The following is a 19,239-nucleotide window of genomic DNA, read 5'->3' on the forward strand; positions in this document are numbered from 1 at the left end:
GTCTAATAACAGTGCACAGGAACAAAGCAGCTCTGAAGGGGCTCTCACTACCATGCTAGGGCAATCAACATTATATAGTAGCATGTGTTCATTCATAGGGTAAGCCTTGGTGACCCACAACATGGGCATGTTTCATTAACTATTCTGATATCCCATAGTTGAACAGGAACTCTAGTGCAGGGACTCTCAATCTTTTTCTTCCTGAGGCCCTCCCCACCCCCAGCACACTACAGAAACTCCACTACCCACCTGTGCCACAACAACTGTTTTTTGGCATATCCAGTATGAGGGGGAAGCATAGGTGAGTCATGGGAGGGAGGCCATAGGCGACATGTAGTGGGGCATAGTAGACATGTTGGGGGACCATGGGGGGCATGTTCCCCCCAGATTTGTGCTCCCACAGCAGGCGTAGGGCTGCAGCCCGGCCAGATGAGCACAGGCAGGAGCTGTCTCTGTGGCCCAGGGGTGGGACCTAGCATAGGAGGGTGGAGTAGGGTGGCAAGACTCATTGCCATTGCCACTGGAACCCCTGCACCATCTGCAAGGAGTAACAGATGGGGTGGGGGGTGTTAAGTGAGGGGCAGCACAGACCCCCTGAAACCTGCTCACGGACCCCTGGTTGAGAACCACTAATCTAGTGGATCTTGGGATGTCTGTGGAAAGTCACATAGAGTCAGATCTTTTGTGACACTTCTCAGGCACTTAAAATATGGGCACTGTAAGACAGTGCCATGTAGAACCTTGGATAACTTGCATTGCACATCATAGACACAACCCTAGGAGATTGTGGCTTTATTTGGAATCCTGTTTTGGCAATGATTGTCCCAACTCACCAAGCTGAAAAACTCCTTTCAGAGGAAATATGCTTGCCTAGAAAGGAAATAAGGCTGTGATCCTGCTCACATTGAAGTAAATGGCAAAATTCCTATTAACTTCAATAGGTCAAGATCAGACCCCTTATACTATTGTAGAAAGATTGGCTCTAAATTGATACCAACAAGAGTTGTACACAAACACACACGCTTGAATTTGTTCCTTATGGAGGAAAATTAAGACCTAAATTATTCCTCCCCTTAAAGAATTCTCATTTCAGCCACTCAGTCCAAGGCAATTCCAATATAATAGCTGCTGGGAAGATATGAAAGCTATTTTGAAACCTCCATTGTGAGCTACTTTCATTAAGATGCCTACCTTGCCAAAGAAAAGGCATCATCCAAAACTCCAGCACGGTCAGCAGAAGAAAATGACTGCATTGGGAGGACCAAAAAGAAAGACAGAGATTTACATTCTGAAGAGGAGATTTTGATAATGTAGAGACCCCATAAACCAGCCACCTTATAACTAGATCAAATTAATTTTGTACAACTCACCTGGTAGTTCTTAAACAGGTAATTGGCTAAATCTTTCCATGTCTGCAGCTCATAATTTACACGATAAAATCCAACATGGGCTGTATTTATTTTCAAGAAAGAATTGGCAGGTGGGTTGCTGGGCTTTATGGTAATTCCTGTGGCAGCAAAGAAACAGCGATGACAAATTTACATCTATTAAATACATGACTGGGGAGCCAATTGAAAAGATCTTGGGCCCCAAAACCCTATTTAGTTGAAACCTGGTTTGCAAATTCCGCTGGGACATATAGCATAATTCTAGTTCAGTAGCTCTAACATGGCAGTGAGTAAAGAGGAGGTTACTGATACCAGCTCTTAGCAGAGAATAAGAAATACTTGTGACTTTTAAATGCAGAACAGTGTATTTAGAAAGAGCATGAAGAAATTAAGTACTGTTTGAAAATGAATACTCACATATACATCATTAATGTTCATGTTCCTTTACAGATTCACAGAAGTTTAGAGCTGGAAGGGACCAGCACCCTTGAAATGGCTCTGTTGGCCCTAAGCTTTTATTGTTTTTACAGAAGTTGACTTTTATGCTAATGAGCCAAATGGTAGTCAGAGAAGGAAACAGTTACTCACACAAGCGGCCCAAAAAAGTCCACAAGACCACTCATCGCCCAGTGGATTGTGATAAGGATGGTAAAAGAAAATCCTTTCAAGCAAATCTCTGATTTTGTATCACAGCGAAGCATTTTATTTTGGGTTTTGAATGCAAGTAATTGAAACAAACATAGATTACTGTATTTACTGGAATCAAAGATGAGGTTTTTTCCCCCTTCCAATGAACATGTTGGGGGAAAGCCTCATTTTAGATTTGAGTATTGTCATAAGGCATGTGGTAGCTTAGCTCTAGCTTCAGTCTAAAGTCAGAACTAAGCTCCAGCTGTCCTGGTCTGGGGTGGTTTGTTTGGTGCAGTAGGGGGCTTGTGGCAGGCAAAGCATGGGGGAGACCATGCAGTGGGGGTGGGGAGACCCCCAGTGTACAGTTTGGGGGGAACACATAGCCTGTCTCCCCTCTCCCCACCACCTGCTCCCCCTTTACCTTCTTCTCTGGCCCCTCCAGCCCCACCAGGATGAGACCCACAGCTACAACCGCTGCTTCTCCCTGTCTGGGTCACTGGCTGCACTGGAGCTGGGGCAGAGCTGCTACAGAAGCAGGAGGCAAGGAGCAGGAGGTGGGATAGGGTAGGGTGTGTGGGGGCTGACGTTTATCCCTTTTTGTAACCAGCTTTAGAAAATAGCTTCAGCCAATGCCAGCTCCTGCAGTCTGTTATCTTCACCAGTGCTTACGCAGATTTCCTACATTCACTGCCAGAGATTCACTTCTTCCCTAAATCTTGATTTACTAGGATTCACTCCTTCCCTAAATCTTGATTCTGGAAGCTATGTGATTTAGCCCTATTTAGTTCAATGGAACAGCACATTTCAAATTAAACATATTCTTAGCCAGTTCCTTGAGTGAGCATTGACTTAGCACATGCTAAAGGACTTCTGAATCAGAGGATTTAGTAGCATAAATAAGATTATGGGAGGGGCTGGTTATATTTTCCTAGAGAAGGGTCTTTACCTGACTGCCAAACATTGTATCACTTCAGATACTCTATCACTGAAAAGCATCATTTTGTTTCTGCTTCTTTTCATTTTTTACTAATGAAAAGTTTAAAGCTTTGCTCCAGTTCCCACTTTACTGTTCTTAAAGGAAGCATTACTGAAGTTTACCTGAAGACTCTGACTTATTGTAAAATGTCAGCGTTGTTGTGTTCCCGGCACGCCATTTCACTGGAATATTCCATGTGTAACTGAAATAAATGGAAAAGAAAATGTCTGAAATCAAACTTAAAAGAACAGCACATAATTAAAGCAATGAGTTTTTATACCGTGGTATTCCGCATCTAGAGTCATAGTCAAATCATTTTTGTAGGCACCTAAATGGGACTTACACATTATATTTATGCTGTGATTAATGTGTTAATCATGGCTTAAATAGGAAGGATGCACCTGATTTAACGCTCCATAAAATGGGGAACAAATCATGAAAAGGTTCCACACACAATGTACAACATTTTTATGGTCTGTTTGTATGGTGCTTTAAATTTAACGGTGTGGCCAATGGCCAAAAATCAGCTGACTGTTGGCCTGGCTAGAGGTGAGGTGAGGGGAAGGCAAAGGGCTTCTCCCACCTGGGACTTTAAACTGCACTGGGCAGCAGAGGCTTCCAGAAGGGAAGCAGCAAGGAGCCTACATCTTACTCCCCCTTCTTCTGCTCCTCCCCTGGGCTTTAAACCCTATGTGAAGCAGCACTAGCTGGGTTGCCGAGCCAGAGCTGCTCTGTATGCTCAGCAAAGATGAGCACGCTCAGAGCTGCTCAGCAAGGTCCTCAGTGAGGGGAAGCCTCTGCCTCCCTGGACTAGGATTTTGAACCCTGATCTGGGTAGCTCTGTCTAGGCAGACATACCCCAATTTATCCTGCTGGGGCTTTAAGCTGCATGCCAAGGAGCTCTGGTTAGGCAGCCTGGTGTGGGGGAGCAGAGACTCCCTCATGCCAGGTTGTCCATCAGAGCTGTTTGTCAGGGGGTTTATAGTGCTTGTCAGAGAGAAGCTTCTGGTCCCCCATTACTGGGAGCTTCTGCTCCCCCACACCAGGATTTTAAACCCTGCATCATGCTGTTTTGTGTGGGCTATCTAGTGCAAGAAAGCAGAGGCTCATGTTTGGGCATAAGGGAGCCTTGGAGTCTGGAACAGCCCCAGGGTCTGGAACCAGCCCCGGTGTGGTCCCCAGAGAGTCAACAATCAGCTGGTTGTCAGGCACTTGGCTTTCAACTTAATGATGTAACTTAATGATCCTGGGCTCCCTGGCAAGTGTGGCATGATTAGGATTTGATCCCTGATCTCAAAATCTCATGCCCTGCCATGCATGTGTGGCACGGCAGGAGGCACGATTGTTGGGATCAGGGATCAGATCCCATCACACTTGAACAAAGCTGCCTAAGTCATAAAAATTGTAGAAATCATAGAGAAGTCAGGCTGGAAGGAACATCCAGAGGGCATCTAGTCCAATCACCAGGATCATCCCTATCCAAACTATCCTATACAATCCATAATCTAGGCAGACAAGGTTCCTTGGGTGAATTTGATATCTTTTATTAGACCAACCCAAATGGTTGGAGAATAGTTATTAAGCAAGCTTTCAGGTTCAAAAACCCTTCGTCAGGCTAAGGACGCTGCAGCAGTTGGTGTGCGCTCTTCCTGGATGGAATGAAAAGTAAAGAAGCCAGGGGCTGGGCTGGGCTGGGGAGTCAGTTGCCAGGCAGATTGTAATGTATCAAAAATCCAATGTCTGTGTTTAGTTCATGATCTCTAGTATCCAGCAGGTTGATGAAATGGAGCTCGTAGGCTCGTCTCTGGGATGTGTTGTGTAAATTTCCCTTGAGGATCAGGACTGAGAGATTGGAGAGAGAGTGGCCCTCCTGTGAGAAATGTGCCCCCACCGGTAATTGGGTGTTTCTGTCTTTGATGGATTTCCGGTGTGCGTTCATTCTGGTGCGCAGTTGTTGTCTGGTCTCTCCTACATATCTTCCATCAGGGCATTTGGTGCATTGGATGAGGTATACTACATTCCTGGAGGTGCAGCTGTAAGATTCTGGGATGCTGATGGCTCTGTTTTGGGGTGTAGTAATAGTGGAGGTCGTGGAGATGTGGGGGCAGGTTTTGCATTTCTTGTCATGGCACGGTCTGGATCCTTTTGGTGTGTTCTGGGGTTGAGGAAGTTTGCTTCTGGTGATGAGGTTGGCGAGGTTCGGTGCTTGTCTGAAGGCTAGGATGGGTGGCTCTGGAAAGATTTTTTTAAGAATAGGGTCTTTTTCTAATATGGGTTGCAATTTTTTGAGGATTTTCCGTATAGGTTCAAGGGATGGGTGATAGGTCATAACCAGCGGTGTGCGATTTGTGGGTGATCGGAAATCCATCAAAGACAGAAACACCCAATTACCGGTGGGGGCACATTTCTCACAGGAGGGCCACTCTCTCTCCAATCTCTCAGTCCTGATCCTCAAGGGAAATTTACACAACACATCCCAGAGACGAGCCTACGAGCTCCATTTCATCAACCTGCTGGATACTAGAGATCAGGGACTAAACATAGACATTGGATTTTTGATACATTACAATCTGCCTGGCAACTGACTCCCCAGCCCAGCCCAGCCCCTGGCTTCTTTACTTTTCATTCCATCCAGGAAGAGCACACACCAACTGCTGCAGCTTCCTTAGCCTGACGAAGGGTTTTTGAACCCGAAAGCTTGCTTAATAACAATTCTCCAACCATTTGGGTTGGTCTAATAAAAGATATCAAATTCACCCAAGGAACCTTGTCTGCCTATATCCTTAGACCAACACGGCTACAACCTAAACCCCTGAATCCATAATCTAAACACTTCATAAGACTACTATAAACCCTGACACAGCTCAAGACATAACAGTCTAACCTGCCACAGATAAAGCAGGGGAACCACAACAGCTAATGTCCTACTTCTATAAAAGGTTGTTAATAAATGCTCTAGAGAAACCAGATAGAGGGTCATGCTCCCCACTACAGAGGAAGACAAAACTTCCCACAGTCCCTACCAATCTGAGCATGGGGTAAAATTTCTTCCTGACCCCAAATATGGTGATTGGTCTGACTGAGCTGAGGGGCAAGACCCTCTAGCCAGCAGCCTTTGGCTTTGGTCCCAGCAAGAACATTGGCACACCCCAGTCAAAAGTCAGAAAAAGTAATCCAAATTAACCCTGCTTTAGTAGCCATAAAGCTGCTGGGGTGTCTGTATTTGTAAGACACTTCCATTTCAACTTGAAAAGATAATGTGGAAACTGGACTGGGGCTTCTGCATGTGTTCAGAAACAATCCAAATCAGGGACTTAAGGTACCAACCACCAGGCTATATGCTAGGTGAGAGGAGGTGCCCTCTAGCCCTTCTGTTGAAACCAGGCCATTGTGCATCTAAGAATTCATGATTCATAGGGATGGAAAGAATAAACAAGGAGAAGCATGACTCTGCAGCCTAATATTTAGCACACCGAGCAGGGAGGAGGAAAGGCAATCCTGGATTTTGCCCCCAGCCCTCTGAACTGTTTGTACATTTTACATCAAACAATTATTGAATAAAAATAAAAGAAATCCAGGGAGCAAGGAGTGGAATGGGGGACCATGACTCTTGTGGAAACAGGGTCCCTCTTGCTTTCTGAAGCAACAACCTTCCTAGGCATGGTACAGGATGTCTAGATGGCCAGCTCGGTTTGGATAACATTCTGGAACTAAAATACTGGGTACCTTAAGTAATTTTTTGGATCTGACCCATAGCCCTCTAAACTATGATGTATACATATTTGCTACCATACCATTAGTGGACTAAATGTAGGATTTGGATATGAATTACAGAGCTTTAGTTCAAAGTCTTGCAACAGCTTGGGCCATTAAGCAGATTACTTAGGTCCTGATTCAGTAAGGTACTTACTGAGATGGAAAACTAAGCTTGTGATTAATGTCTTTTGGAAATCAATAAAAGTACATAAAGTGCTCAAAGTTAAACATTGAAGTGAGTACCTTTCTGAAAGGTGTTCACCTTTTGTGCTTTAATTTCCCTACCTATAAAATGGAGATGATAATATTTTCTCATTATCAAAGGGATACTGTGTGGATCAGTTCTATAGTAAACTATGTACAAATGATCTTAATTATTAATGTATACTTGGAAATATACCTTAATAAAGCAGTATCTCTGTATTGCTGATCTAGCTCAGGGCTGTCTAACTGGCGGCTTGCAGGCCATATGTGGCCTGTGAGGGGTTTATATGTGGCCCCTAGGCTCCTATTCAGCCACTGTTCCCCCCATTGCTCCAACTGCTGCTGTAGCCGGGGTCGCTAGGCTCCCCCTCATTCTCTCAGCTTTTGCTTACTAGTCCCGGTTTCTTCCTGGCCCAGCAACCCACAGTGCTGGGAGTGCCTGCAGCACACTGCAGCAAGGGAACTGAGGTCGGGGCTGCCTGTGTGTGTGGTGCAGAGTGGGTAGGTGCTGCCTGAGCACATAGTGCCAGGAAGGGTCATCGCTATGCACAGTGTGAGGGAGGGTTGGGGTATCATGTGCATGGTGCACTGATGTGTGTGGATGCAACTGCCCATGCATGGTGTAATGGTCAAGGGTTTGGCCTGGGGGTCCATGGCTTGTACTAGTGCAGCACATATGGTGTGCAGTCCTCAGCCACTTAGAAGTCGGACAGCCCTGGTTGAAGGGGTTGCAACGAATCTAACAAAGCATGATTCTATGGGGACAGGTGAGAAGTGTCGTTAAGTATTGTTGGGCCTATTTTGTAGATAAGAGAATGTATATAGAAAAGCCATGCACTGAATCTGTGATGGAGCCAGCATTAGAATTCAGGACTTCTTGGTGTCTTAGTCCAGTGCTTATTCAGGCCAAGTACTCTCCATTAATCACTATGGGCAGAATGTGATACCCTTACTCATGCTGGACATGTCTACATGTTCATTAATGCATGTTTGGTAATATGCATTAAATTTAGTACCTCCATTATGAGGTACTGGAAAAAAGCACGTTAGCTTATTTTAATGTGAATTAGAGAAAGTGCATGGGTTTTTTGTGACACTTTAATATGCATTAAAATAGGCTAATGAGCATTAAAGCACACATGTAGATGCACCCACTTAGTAGTACCTTACTCCTTAAATAGTCTCATAGCAATGAATGGGACTCTTTGAGAACTAAGCTGTTCTTCAGTGTGAGTAAGGATATTATAGTCCGGTGGGAGCTAACCTTTTTGGCAGGTATGACACAAATTAGCCTTGTACCCACCCCAAGTGCCATCTCAATCCCTTTTGCTTACCAAATCTGCTGCTTAGTTGTCTGCTCCCTGTCCTTTGCTCCCTGCCTGATCAGATGTTCTGCTTTCTGCTCCCTGACCATTCTGCCACTCTGCTGCCTGTACCCTCTGCAATCTATTATGCCACACACAGAGCCTGCCCATGCCACTTGTGGTACCCATGCTGTAGGTTGGTCACCCATTATAGTCTGTCTCTGAGATAATTTTCTATTATTTCAGGTATTGGGGTGGCAGACACTGTGGGATAACCTTAGCACTGTTCTTCTGATTTCCTGCATTACAGCCCTGGATTAAATGAATGATGGCTTGATGCCAGCAAATGACAAAATGAAGGATACGATTTTTATTTGCTCACTCCAGGAAGAAAGGTCAGCTCTTCTTTTAGACCTTGAAAGAAACCCATGTTTACATGTTTAGCTGTTATTGGCTCACTTCTAGAAGGCCAGATCAGCTGAGGGAACTCCCTGACATGGGAGAGCATAGTGCGTCCCCACAACTGAGAGCCCCTTCAGCTGAGGAGGCTCCCAACTGTGGGAGCTTGTTAGTTGTCAGTGCAGGGGGAGCCCAGGATCAGAATTGCTGGCTTGCCCTCCACTGGCAATAAGGTGCAGTGGGATCTGATGCTTAATCCTACAATTATACTTCCTGCCATGGACAGGAGGCATAGCAGGAAGCATGACTGTGGATTGTGCATCAGATCCTATTGTGCCTTTACCTGCACATCTGGCAGGGGCCATAAAGAACAAAACATATTGCAGCCACATATTTGCCCGGCAGCACTGTTTAAAGAAAATTAATTTTTGTATGTTACCTGATGGCCCCAGTGTCTCAACCCTTTATAAATAACTCTGTTGTTACAGTGTGCTTCTGCACTGCTCTTGTTTTTCTAACCACAAAAAAAGGCAAAAAAATAGTTGCAACTGGTTTGCCATCCATGTCTGCTTGAAATGGCTTGTTAAACCAATGGTGTAACTAGGGTGGGGCAACTGCCCTGGGCACCAACTTGGTGTGGGGGTAATGGCTACTGCCACAACTGTACAATTATGCTGGTAATGTGGCAGCAACTAAAAAGTCACAGCTGCCCCAGGTGCCTAGCTGTGTTGTTACATCTCTAAGTAAAACACGTATGTCATTGTGAAATAACCACTGACAGCTACTACATTTGACAATAGATTTAGTGCTGGCTGAATGTAACAGGGCTCCTACCCTGTTACTAAGGAGCGGAAGGCCAGAGAGAGATGTAAGTCTTTAAGAAGACTCCGGGCCATGTATTAATGAGAAACTCCAGAGTTCTGTAGAAGCTGCTCCCAAGCTCCAGACCTAAGTGAAGAACTGCCACCAGACTCCAGGGCTCAGTACAACTTGCAGGAAGGGTACAGGATGCTATAGGAGTTGTTGAAAACCCAGAAACCCTGGAGGAAACAGCTGCCCCTGTCCCAGGTACTGGGGGCATTTATAGATGTGCTCTGGGAGGTGGGAGTAGGGGTGTGAGGGAGCGCTTTAATTAGCACAGCTCTGAGAACCGTGCCAATTAAAGTGCCCGGAGTGTCACTTGTATCAGTATCCCTGTGCTGAAAAATGGCAGTACTTTGAACTAAAGGCTGTTGAACAAACTTTAATTTAAAGCACCCCACTGCCATTTTTCAGCGCAGGGACGCTGATGCACATCATGCTAGAGTCTGCTGGAGCACAGTAATTATTATGCTCCAGCAGACTTGAGTAATCAAGTCTGCTGCAGTGTGCTGTAATAACAGCACGTTGGAGCAGCCTCCCTGCATGTCTGTACGAGCCCTGGGAGTTCAGCCAGACTACCAAGTCAAGAAGGTGCAGGACTCCAGGTAGTAATCAACAGGCCACTATTTGGACAATGACCACAGCAGACCTGAAGACTCTGCTAATGAGACCCATAAGAGTGAGCTCTGGCATCCTAGTGGGAAAAACGTGGGTCAGGTGGCCAGAGGAGAAGGAGCCAAGTGCCTTATAAGCCCAGACCCACTGATAGGACCTGAGACTGACCCTTGTCAGGCTTAGAGAAAGAACTCTGTAGGAGGTCCTGCAGGACATTGAAGGTAAGTGATTTGTATTGTATGTTTGTTTCCATTGCTGTTTTAATTTTGCAAGGCTTGGGAGTGGCTAGAGTGGTGGAAGAAAGCTGTTAAGGGTGTCTGGGGAAGGCTCTGTAGATTTGTCAATTTACTGCTAAGGACCGTCAACTGTGTAAGAGAGGAGCCTGAAGTCTGTGAGGCCACTGCTAGGCCTTAGTAGGAAAACTGTGTGGGGCTGCTGAAGACCCAAAAAGGCTGTGGCTGCTCAAAACCCCAGGGGACTATGGGTAAGAGTGATAGCTAGGCCTATGGACTCTTTAGGGGCCAATGCCATGCTCAGAACAAAAAAGAGACCTCTACATCAGAGAAGGGATTTCAGACCAGAAACCTAGTTAACCAAGGACAGCCTCCTGCACTTATAATTTATAACATTGAGACTTGGCAAGAGAGCACCCCAGGCACACTACACCTGAACACAAAAGGTATTTGTATTGATTTAACTAAATGGAATGCAACCTTCCATGTGTGAATGCAGTTATCCTGGAATAATGTTATCTTAGGACTTGCATGCAGGGAAAACTATTGAAAAATAAGTTACAGTATGGATGTAAAGAGAGAAGTATTTAATCATCTTAGTCTGAAGCCAAGCAGAAGACAGGGCGGAGATGCACCTTATAGACTAACTGAAGCACAGATTCATACGCTTTTGTGAGCAAGAGCTCACTTCATCTGCCTCTAAAGGCTTACGTACCTTTGATTCAATTAGTCTGTCATGTATCTCTACCCTGCCTTTAGCATAAATATAAAGCCCAGTAGCTACTGGGGACTAACTTTCCCTATAAGTACTCTTATTCTTTGAGAATGGATTTTTATGGCTCTAACACTCATCCAAAATGGACTAAGCTAACCAACATAAACTTGATGCAGACTAAGTGTGTATGTAGGTGGGGTTAATACAAAATAGCTATTTGGGGATATTACCTTGTATAGAGAAGTCTGTATACTGGTACAGTTTGTAATTCTTCTATGCCATATGAGAAAATGGAATAAGTTAAAAGTACATGGAGTATATTTTATATTTGGATAATTGCAGCCATACTAGGAGATGGAGTGGTATAATTTGTTTGGTAAAACTTCACACCCTTCACCAATATAGTGATACAAGAACAAAACCTAGGTGTAGACTGAGGCAGAGGCTCTTGAGGTTGGGGCTGCCTTTCTGGAATTAGCCTCATCACCATTCTGGTTCAATCTGCCACATTATGCCCTAATACAAAAAAATTTAAAAGCCAAATTTAGATCTAGATCTCTTCACTTCCAAACAAGTGATTGCTCCAGCTAGAGACACTTGACCAGGCCCAGCTCCAATTAGAGGTTCACTGATACATGGGTCCAATATCGGATCGGCACCAATATAAAGAAAATTGACTATATCAGAAATTGGCCTGATGTGGCTCGTAATTTGGCTGATAAATGCCCATGCATGGGTGCAGCCACAGTGCAGCACACAGGCAACAAAGAGCACAGTCTGGCAGCTTGGAGAGCTGCATGCAGCTGGTAAGTCTGTTGTGGTGGAAGGGGAGGGGGAGGCAAGGGGCACTGGGAGAGAGATCAAGACCCCCACAGTGAGGGATATGTGGGGCTGGGGCTTGGGGCACCACCCAGCCAGGGCAGGGCAGGGCATGAGACAGAGCCATGGCTTATCTGGGGGGTGCAGGGATGAGGAATAGCTCCTGCTGCTGTATGCACCTTGGGAGGGCATGGGAGAGGGAACGTGTGCCCCCGTACCTGCACAGGGTGGGGCAGGGTGGGCTGCAGCTATGGACTGGGCCTGGGGGCCATGCCAGGCTCTTCTCGGCAGGGGGGAGCTGGGCCACGCTGCACTCAGGGTGGGTGGCAGCAGCACTGGGTGGTGGGGAGGGGCTAATTTTGCTATAGTTCCCCATAACCTCCTCCCAACACCACCGCCACCTGCCCTGAGCATAGCATGGTCCAGGCCCCGCCCTCCCCTCCACTGGGAAAAGCCCAGTGCAGACCCATCCCCAGCCCACAGCTGCAGCCCACCCTACCCTGTCCCACACAGACCCAAGGGCACATGTCCCCCCCTCACCCCCCCTGTGCCCTCCTAGGGTGCACGCAGAAGTGGGAGCCACTCCCCCTCCCCACACCTCCTGGACAAGCCGTGATTCTGTCCTGTGCGCTGCCCTGGCTATGCAGCACCTACTGCGGTCCCAGCCCCACTCCTCCCTTCCCTGCCCCCTCCCCTTCCACCACAACAGACTTACCAGCTGGACGCAGCTGTATCAGAAATCAGATCAGTATCGGCTGATATGCCTCCTTAAAAATTGGCTATCGGTATTGGCCCCAAAAATCTCTATTGGTGCACCCCTAGCTCTAATAGTTGTTGGAAGGGATTTTCTTCATGATTTTTGGGAGTGAGGTGATTAGAAATGTATTTGCTGTCTCTTAGTTAACATGTGGAGGCAAGAAAAGTTGCCTATTACAATCAGGTTCCTTCAGAACTGTACCACCAAGCAATCAATGGACTGATGTAATTAACTGACCCATGCAGGGTGCAATTCATCTCTAATTTGCTAATTTGAATTCAGGCCAGCTCTTCAGTGACTAGAAGTGATTTTTCTATTCAAAGACTCTTTGATTTGTATGAAAATAGTTGGTGTTCAAAGTTTAGCTCCCAAGAGGTAGGCATCCACATCACCTCCCCTACCACTTGGCACTTTTTTGGCAGCCTGAAGTCCAATGCGAGAATTTGGGGAGCACAGAGGCAGTATTCTCCTTTGTTTATAAGAGATGGAACTTAGTGGGTATGGATGAGGCTAACTTTCTGGGCAGTGTGGCAAAGGCTGCCCAGCTCTTCAAGGACTGTACTGTCTGTACTCTCCATTAGGAGGCAATGAGCTGATATAGTAGTCAACCTGGGAATGGAAAGTTTTCGGGACAGCATCTTCTTAAGATTTATTTTAATTAACTGGTGTAGATTCAAGGTAAGGTGAACATTACAAGCCTATCTGAATAAGAGTTATATCCATTCTGAAGCTATATATACAGAATCTCTTTCTGATATTCATCTCCTAGAAGGGCATAGAAACTTTAAACCTTACCCTAATGCAGAAGGTGGTTCAGAAGGATGTGCCTCGGGATCCAGCAGAAAACGTTTTTGTCGGATGGTTAAATTAGAGTACAACTCTAAGACTGGATATCCCATCTGCCGGGTCCAGGTGTCCATCACTTCCTTGACTGGTTGACCACTTGCCTAAGAATGACACCAGATAATCATGCCAAGACACCAAACATAAATTGGAGAGAAACTTTCATGCAAAGAGGGTGGGATTGGAAAAGGAACATGTCTCCCTCAGAAATGCAGGGCCTTTGTTCCTAACAATTTGGCTCATGAAAAAGCAAGCTCAGCTCAAAAAATACTTTATTCATTAAATCATTTTATGGTGAATGTAAAAGAATAAATCGTGAGCTGTAAGCACAGATAGATATAATAGATATTTCTAAAGCATATGAATTGGGGTTTGGACAGTAGCTGGGGCAAATACTATCTGCCCTTATGGTCTGCTGCCCCTGCATACTCCCAGGGGTATTGTGGCTGCTGCAATCCCTAAGGTTCAAGGGTTTTACACTGTGCATGGTGCACCCCTGCCACTGAGAAACCCATCAGCTGTTGGAGCTCCCAATACAGGATCCTGCTACATGCTAAATTAAAGCTCGATAGCAATGAGCTATAATGTCAGTGCACAATTTGAGGTCTAACTTTATACCTGGTTGGAGTTTTTTATTCTGTGATAGCTAATTTGCATTTGTAGCTGGTCTTCAGGTAATTGTGCAATTAACTAGGTAATTGTACAATACCTGTAATGTGTAGAGGGGGCCATAGATAGGGGGTCTACCTAAATTACAGGAGGACTTAAAAATTTTTGCGTAAAGTTCTAGTTCTGCAGTCATTTTGCAGTGGCCCCGCCCCTTGGCGCTGATTGATGGAGAGGCCCCAGGAGGGGAGAAGGGGCAGCCATCATCTTGATAACTTGATACCGTTCATGCAGCCCCACCCCTTAGTACTGATTGGTAGTGAGGTCTCAGCAAGGGGAGGAGGAATGAGGGGGCAACAGCCATCTTGTTTGCTGCCCTTCATGCCTCCCCACCAACACAGCACCTTCCCCTTTCGGCAGCAAGGGCCACTGGTTCCCACTAGAGCCATCACTATTTTTATTAAGGGTTTTTGTTGTTGTTGATTTCTCAGGTTTTGTGGATCATCCATGGTTTACTCAACTGTGAATTAGGTAGGTCCCTAGCCATAGAGTTGTTACTTATTTTTTAAGCACTAATTTTACAAATGGTTGGCTCTCTTTATAGCAGAATTGTCAGTTTTTATCATGTGGTAATTACTTTGCACATGTGGCTGCATGATTGATTTATTGTATGATTAATCAGTTAATAGTGCGATAATTACTTTTCACTTGTGGCTGGTCTTGCTTTACACATGTGGCTGGTCTAAATGTATTGTGCAGTTATTCAGTTAATTGTATAATGTTTTATACACACACATGTGCACACACACACACACACAGGTGACTGGTGCCTCCTAAGTCTGGGGGAACATCAGATTGCTGACAGGGGTGGGGGTCCCCCCAGCCGCTGATCACCAAGCCAGCAGTGAAACCGGAAGTGCGCTTTCACCAACACTTCTGGTTTCATGGCTCAACTTCCAGGGGGTGCACATGCACCTGTGTGCGCCCCCTACGTGTTGCCAATGCACGCACATATATAGAAATATGTAGCAGGGGCCACAGAAACCCTCTTATGGATACAACTGGGTTATAAGAATGGGAATGAGTGTCTGCTATGATGCACAGCAGGAGATTGGATAGGGAGGGATAACATTTCTTCTGTACGTGGACAGTGGATTGCTCCTACTAATCAAGCCCCACTTGCTTGCTCCATGTTCTATACACCTTCAAACTAATTCACCTGTGCAAAAAAGAAAAATTTATCTAGTAGAGAAATGTGCAGACATGACTCTCAGTACATTTGGGTTACTAATAGGATACCGTAGTACCCAATATATTAAATATTGTTGTTTGGAAAACTGCTCTGTAGCCTGAGTGTGTAAATTTGAATTATTTCAGAACATACCCTTGCCAGGGATTCCCAGAAATCATCTGTCTTTGCATTCTTGAAATGGTATGCCTTTAGATACTCCTAGAAAAAAGTAGAAGAGAATGTTAAAATATTACCAAGTATTTATTCCTCGACTTTCATCACAACGTGCACATTTTACTGTAATATGTTGTGCTGATATGCAGAATATCATAAGACTAGTATTGTTCCTATCCAGCAAGGGCTTTAAGACATCTGTGCATTTCACTTCTTTCTGCCAAGAAGATGATGAATAGAAACAGTTGCTGAATGCAAGGTGAGGCTTTCTGAAAAATTGATCCCAGAAGTACCCCCATCCTTCATTCTACAAATACAGGGTAAAGAAAACTGCTCCTTCTCCTTTGGCTTTCGGCATGACAAAAGCATTGGTAAGAAATGCTTACATGCTGCATTATGAGTGTCTAAAAGGCCAGGCTTTAGAACTTGCAGGCAGCATTTGCTGGTGAAAACTAGTGGGCATGAAGGTTTAAAAAAAAATCCTATAGTCAGCCAGGATGAAGCATGGTTCATATGAGTGGTGTAACTAGCATGGGGTGATGAGGGCAGTCACCTGGGCACCAACTTGGATATGTGGGGAGCAGGGCGGGGGGGAAGGGAAGAAATGGCTACCACTGCAGCCACATGATCACACCAGTGGTGTGGTGACAGATGGAAGTTGCTTCTGCCCCTGTGCATGGCAGCTGGCCTAGACACCTGGTTGTACTGTGACAGCTCTGGTTAATCCTTTTTTTACCCCTTAAAAGAGCTAGCCTTTTAGCATTTCTTTAAGTAGCTAAACTCAGATCCACTCTTTTTATCAACTGTTTTATTAAAGTATGAGTCTTGATAAAAGAGAAAAGGAAAATCAGCCAAAAGCTGCTCACTGATGAGAAATATTGGGGAGCAGGTGATTTAAGTTTCCTTGCACTCCAGCTCAGTGTCACTGCAGGAAGGCAAATAGAACTTTATTGGATTAATGTGTATCTAGTACTTTCCAAACATAGGCTTATATCCACTAACTTTGGGCGTAAGCATTTTCCCATGTGATACACTAATGCATGGTGCTTTAATACTTGGAGAGAGCCGTAGACTCATTCAGTATAGTTTACTTGAGTAGAAACAATGAACTTGTGTGGCAAATTTATGCCTTATTAAATAGGTCACAGAAGGAGAAAGTGATTTCCACTTTTAGCAAGGCACCCTAAAATACAACTGTTATAATGAGACAGCTCTGTGCAATGATCAAAACCAGCCTTAAAAAGGAAACACTAGTGATAAGCTAATCACTTACTGTCTTGCTTCAATCCCGAATGTTAAAAATTGCTGTCCTCACCCTCTACCACCCCAGTTAAATGTTATTCATTAAATAAATGTTATTCGGATGTATCAGATAGGGCATTTCCTTTTCTATCCTGTCCTGATCAATACTAATTCTCTGCCTATAGATGTTAACTTGGTGTTGGTATAGCTGGTCAGTAGATGGTGCTGTTTGTTTTAATGTGGACCTTAGCTACTACTGTGTGTGTTTGAAACAAGGATGTGGCTAAATGGGAATTTGTGGCTATAGTATGCTGGGTAACTTGACATCCTGTAGAACTGTCCATGCCCTGTTCTGCCCAAACTGTTCTGCCTTGGCTTGTCTATAAGCATCAGGCTCACCTGGTGATACTCTCCGAACCTCTTCTTATCCTAGTCATATCTAGTTTAGCTGGGTAGCAGCAACCACCATGCTCTCAAGAACCTCTTTGAACATTACTTCTAACAGTGGGAGATCTCTCCAAAAATGCCAGCATCTCAATTAACAGACACGCACACAAATATATATTTTTTTCATCCTGTCTTCCTCAACTGCCCTGAAAAAAGACTTTCTGTATTGACCTCAGGGCCAGCTTTAGGTCTTGGAGATGCATTAAGGTCTGTAAGGACCTCTACCCAATTTCTGTAAGCTGCCTGGCATAGTGGAGAGGGTTGGATACTTGTCATTAGGAGGATGGAGGAATGTCCTTTAGCGGTCATTGGGTTCTAATTCTTACTGATATAAGAGAACAAGGTAGAGCGAAGGTACAGTCAACTGGCATGGGTCCAGGCTCCTCAGTGACTGACATTAAATACACATAAAAAAACTTTTATTTTCCCCCATTAATACTCATGAGTTACAGCAACAGCAGTTAACATGCCTTGCTGTTGCTCCAGAGGCATCAGTTTGAACTCCACCCCAGCTTTGGACTGAGGGCTTTTCCCAGTTGACCCACATGCAAGTGGGTCTAGTTGAATCTGGATGTCCCACAGGGTTAGGTTCCTAGCCCCCCTGTGAGGGATGAGTGTTTGTCAAGTAATCAAGGTTAGAGAGCCACAGCAAACAGTTGCACAGGACCACTGAGCACCAGCTGTTTGCTGTAGCTTTTATTTCAGAGGGCAGTGCTTTTCCAATCAGTTGAGCAAGACCCCAATGAGCTCTGGCTGATGGAAGCAGCAGCAACCTTTGAAGTAAAAGCCATCACAAACAGCTAAGCAGCTGGCCCTTAATTTGGCAACCTGCTCTGAATTTTAAGCAGGTTGTGAACCATGCAGATATGAGTGACCTGGGTTTTAGTACATGCAGTCATTCACACACAAGTTCTGCAGTTCACATTCTACCTTGCTGCAAATGTGAGTTTTCGCTTAAGTTGGCCATCTATGCCACTTGCAAATGTATCATTATCAAAGCTGGGGTACACTGCCCCACACCGGTACAATCTCTTGACATTCTCAGGTGCTATGTGGTTATCTATGTGTATAGATGCCCTGCAATAAAGGAAATTTTAGATCAACTGGAATAGTTAGCATAGAAAGGTAATTGGGAACATATGACTTGGAACAGAAACCTTTATTTAAAATTCTGATGAGAACACCAACATCTAAGTTGCATTCATCTTGCTAAACAAGGACTTTATCTTTAAGCATGCATAGGACATGGTGACAGGGAAGGTAACATATCTTGCTATAACTAGAGGCATGAATTGGACTGTCACTCCAGACTCATGCTGAAGACTGGCCCCACTTGACCCAGCTGTAAATGGGCATATGGTCATTCAGATTGAGGAGTCTAAGGCAGCTATGGGGATGCTAGCTGAATCACACTCTTGTGTGCTCTTGGTTAGCATGCCTTAACTGTGCTTGTGTGGCAGACTAAATGGCTCTGGTGGCCCTTTGACTTTCTGATTGAGATTTTAAGATTTTTTAGCTTGTTTTACAGCAATACCTACCTGACATCCTTTTTGGAAATTTTCTGGAGTAATCCAGTCTTGAAGCATTCTGAGAATTGATGCACCCTGAAAACAAAGAGAAAAAAAATTAATTTTCTCATTCCAAACCACTTTTAACCCAGATTTCTATTACCCTGCCTTCTGTTTAAATGTCTGGCTCCAAAGGGAGAACAACTTTAGCCTCAATGAATTACACTTACTCGAAAGAAGGAAAGAGAATGCGAAATAAAGACCTTTACAGAGAAAGAGAATGCGAAATAAAGACCTTTGCGGGGGAAGGCTACAAGGATGTGAAAGGAGAAATGAAAAAGGAACAAGGAAACAATAGACATGTGGAAAAGAATTGAAGAGACACAAAAATGAGGGAAAGGAAAATCAACACCCCTGAAACCCAAGTACGGCAGTTTTATTGTTAGTAAATAATTATTTAATATTTTGGAGGAGAAATAAAAGGATAATCATGGGCGACTGGTGCCTCCTGATTCGAGGGCGGGGGGAGGG

General features: G+C 44.8%; 1 protein-coding gene across 1 annotated transcript in view; it reads right to left on the reverse strand.

Annotated features, from left to right (window-relative positions):
- The window catches only part of ENPEP (glutamyl aminopeptidase), a 61,508-nt gene that overhangs the window by 14,841 nt on the left and 27,428 nt on the right, over positions 1-19,239 (reverse strand). The window contains exons 8-13 of the mRNA XM_006268980.4: positions 18,739-18,804; positions 15,491-15,556; positions 13,453-13,604; positions 3,117-3,196; positions 1,371-1,507; positions 1,192-1,247 (exon numbers count right to left, since the gene is read on the reverse strand). Of these exons, the coding sequence (XP_006269042.1) occupies positions 1,192-1,247; positions 1,371-1,507; positions 3,117-3,196; positions 13,453-13,604; positions 15,491-15,556; positions 18,739-18,804 (557 nt within the window). The remainder of the gene's footprint in view (positions 1-1,191; positions 1,248-1,370; positions 1,508-3,116; positions 3,197-13,452; positions 13,605-15,490; positions 15,557-18,738; positions 18,805-19,239) is intronic.

This window comes from Alligator mississippiensis, chromosome 2 (genome assembly GCF_030867095.1).
Source record: "Alligator mississippiensis isolate rAllMis1 chromosome 2, rAllMis1, whole genome shotgun sequence".
Lineage (NCBI taxonomy): Eukaryota > Metazoa > Chordata > Crocodylia > Alligatoridae > Alligator > Alligator mississippiensis.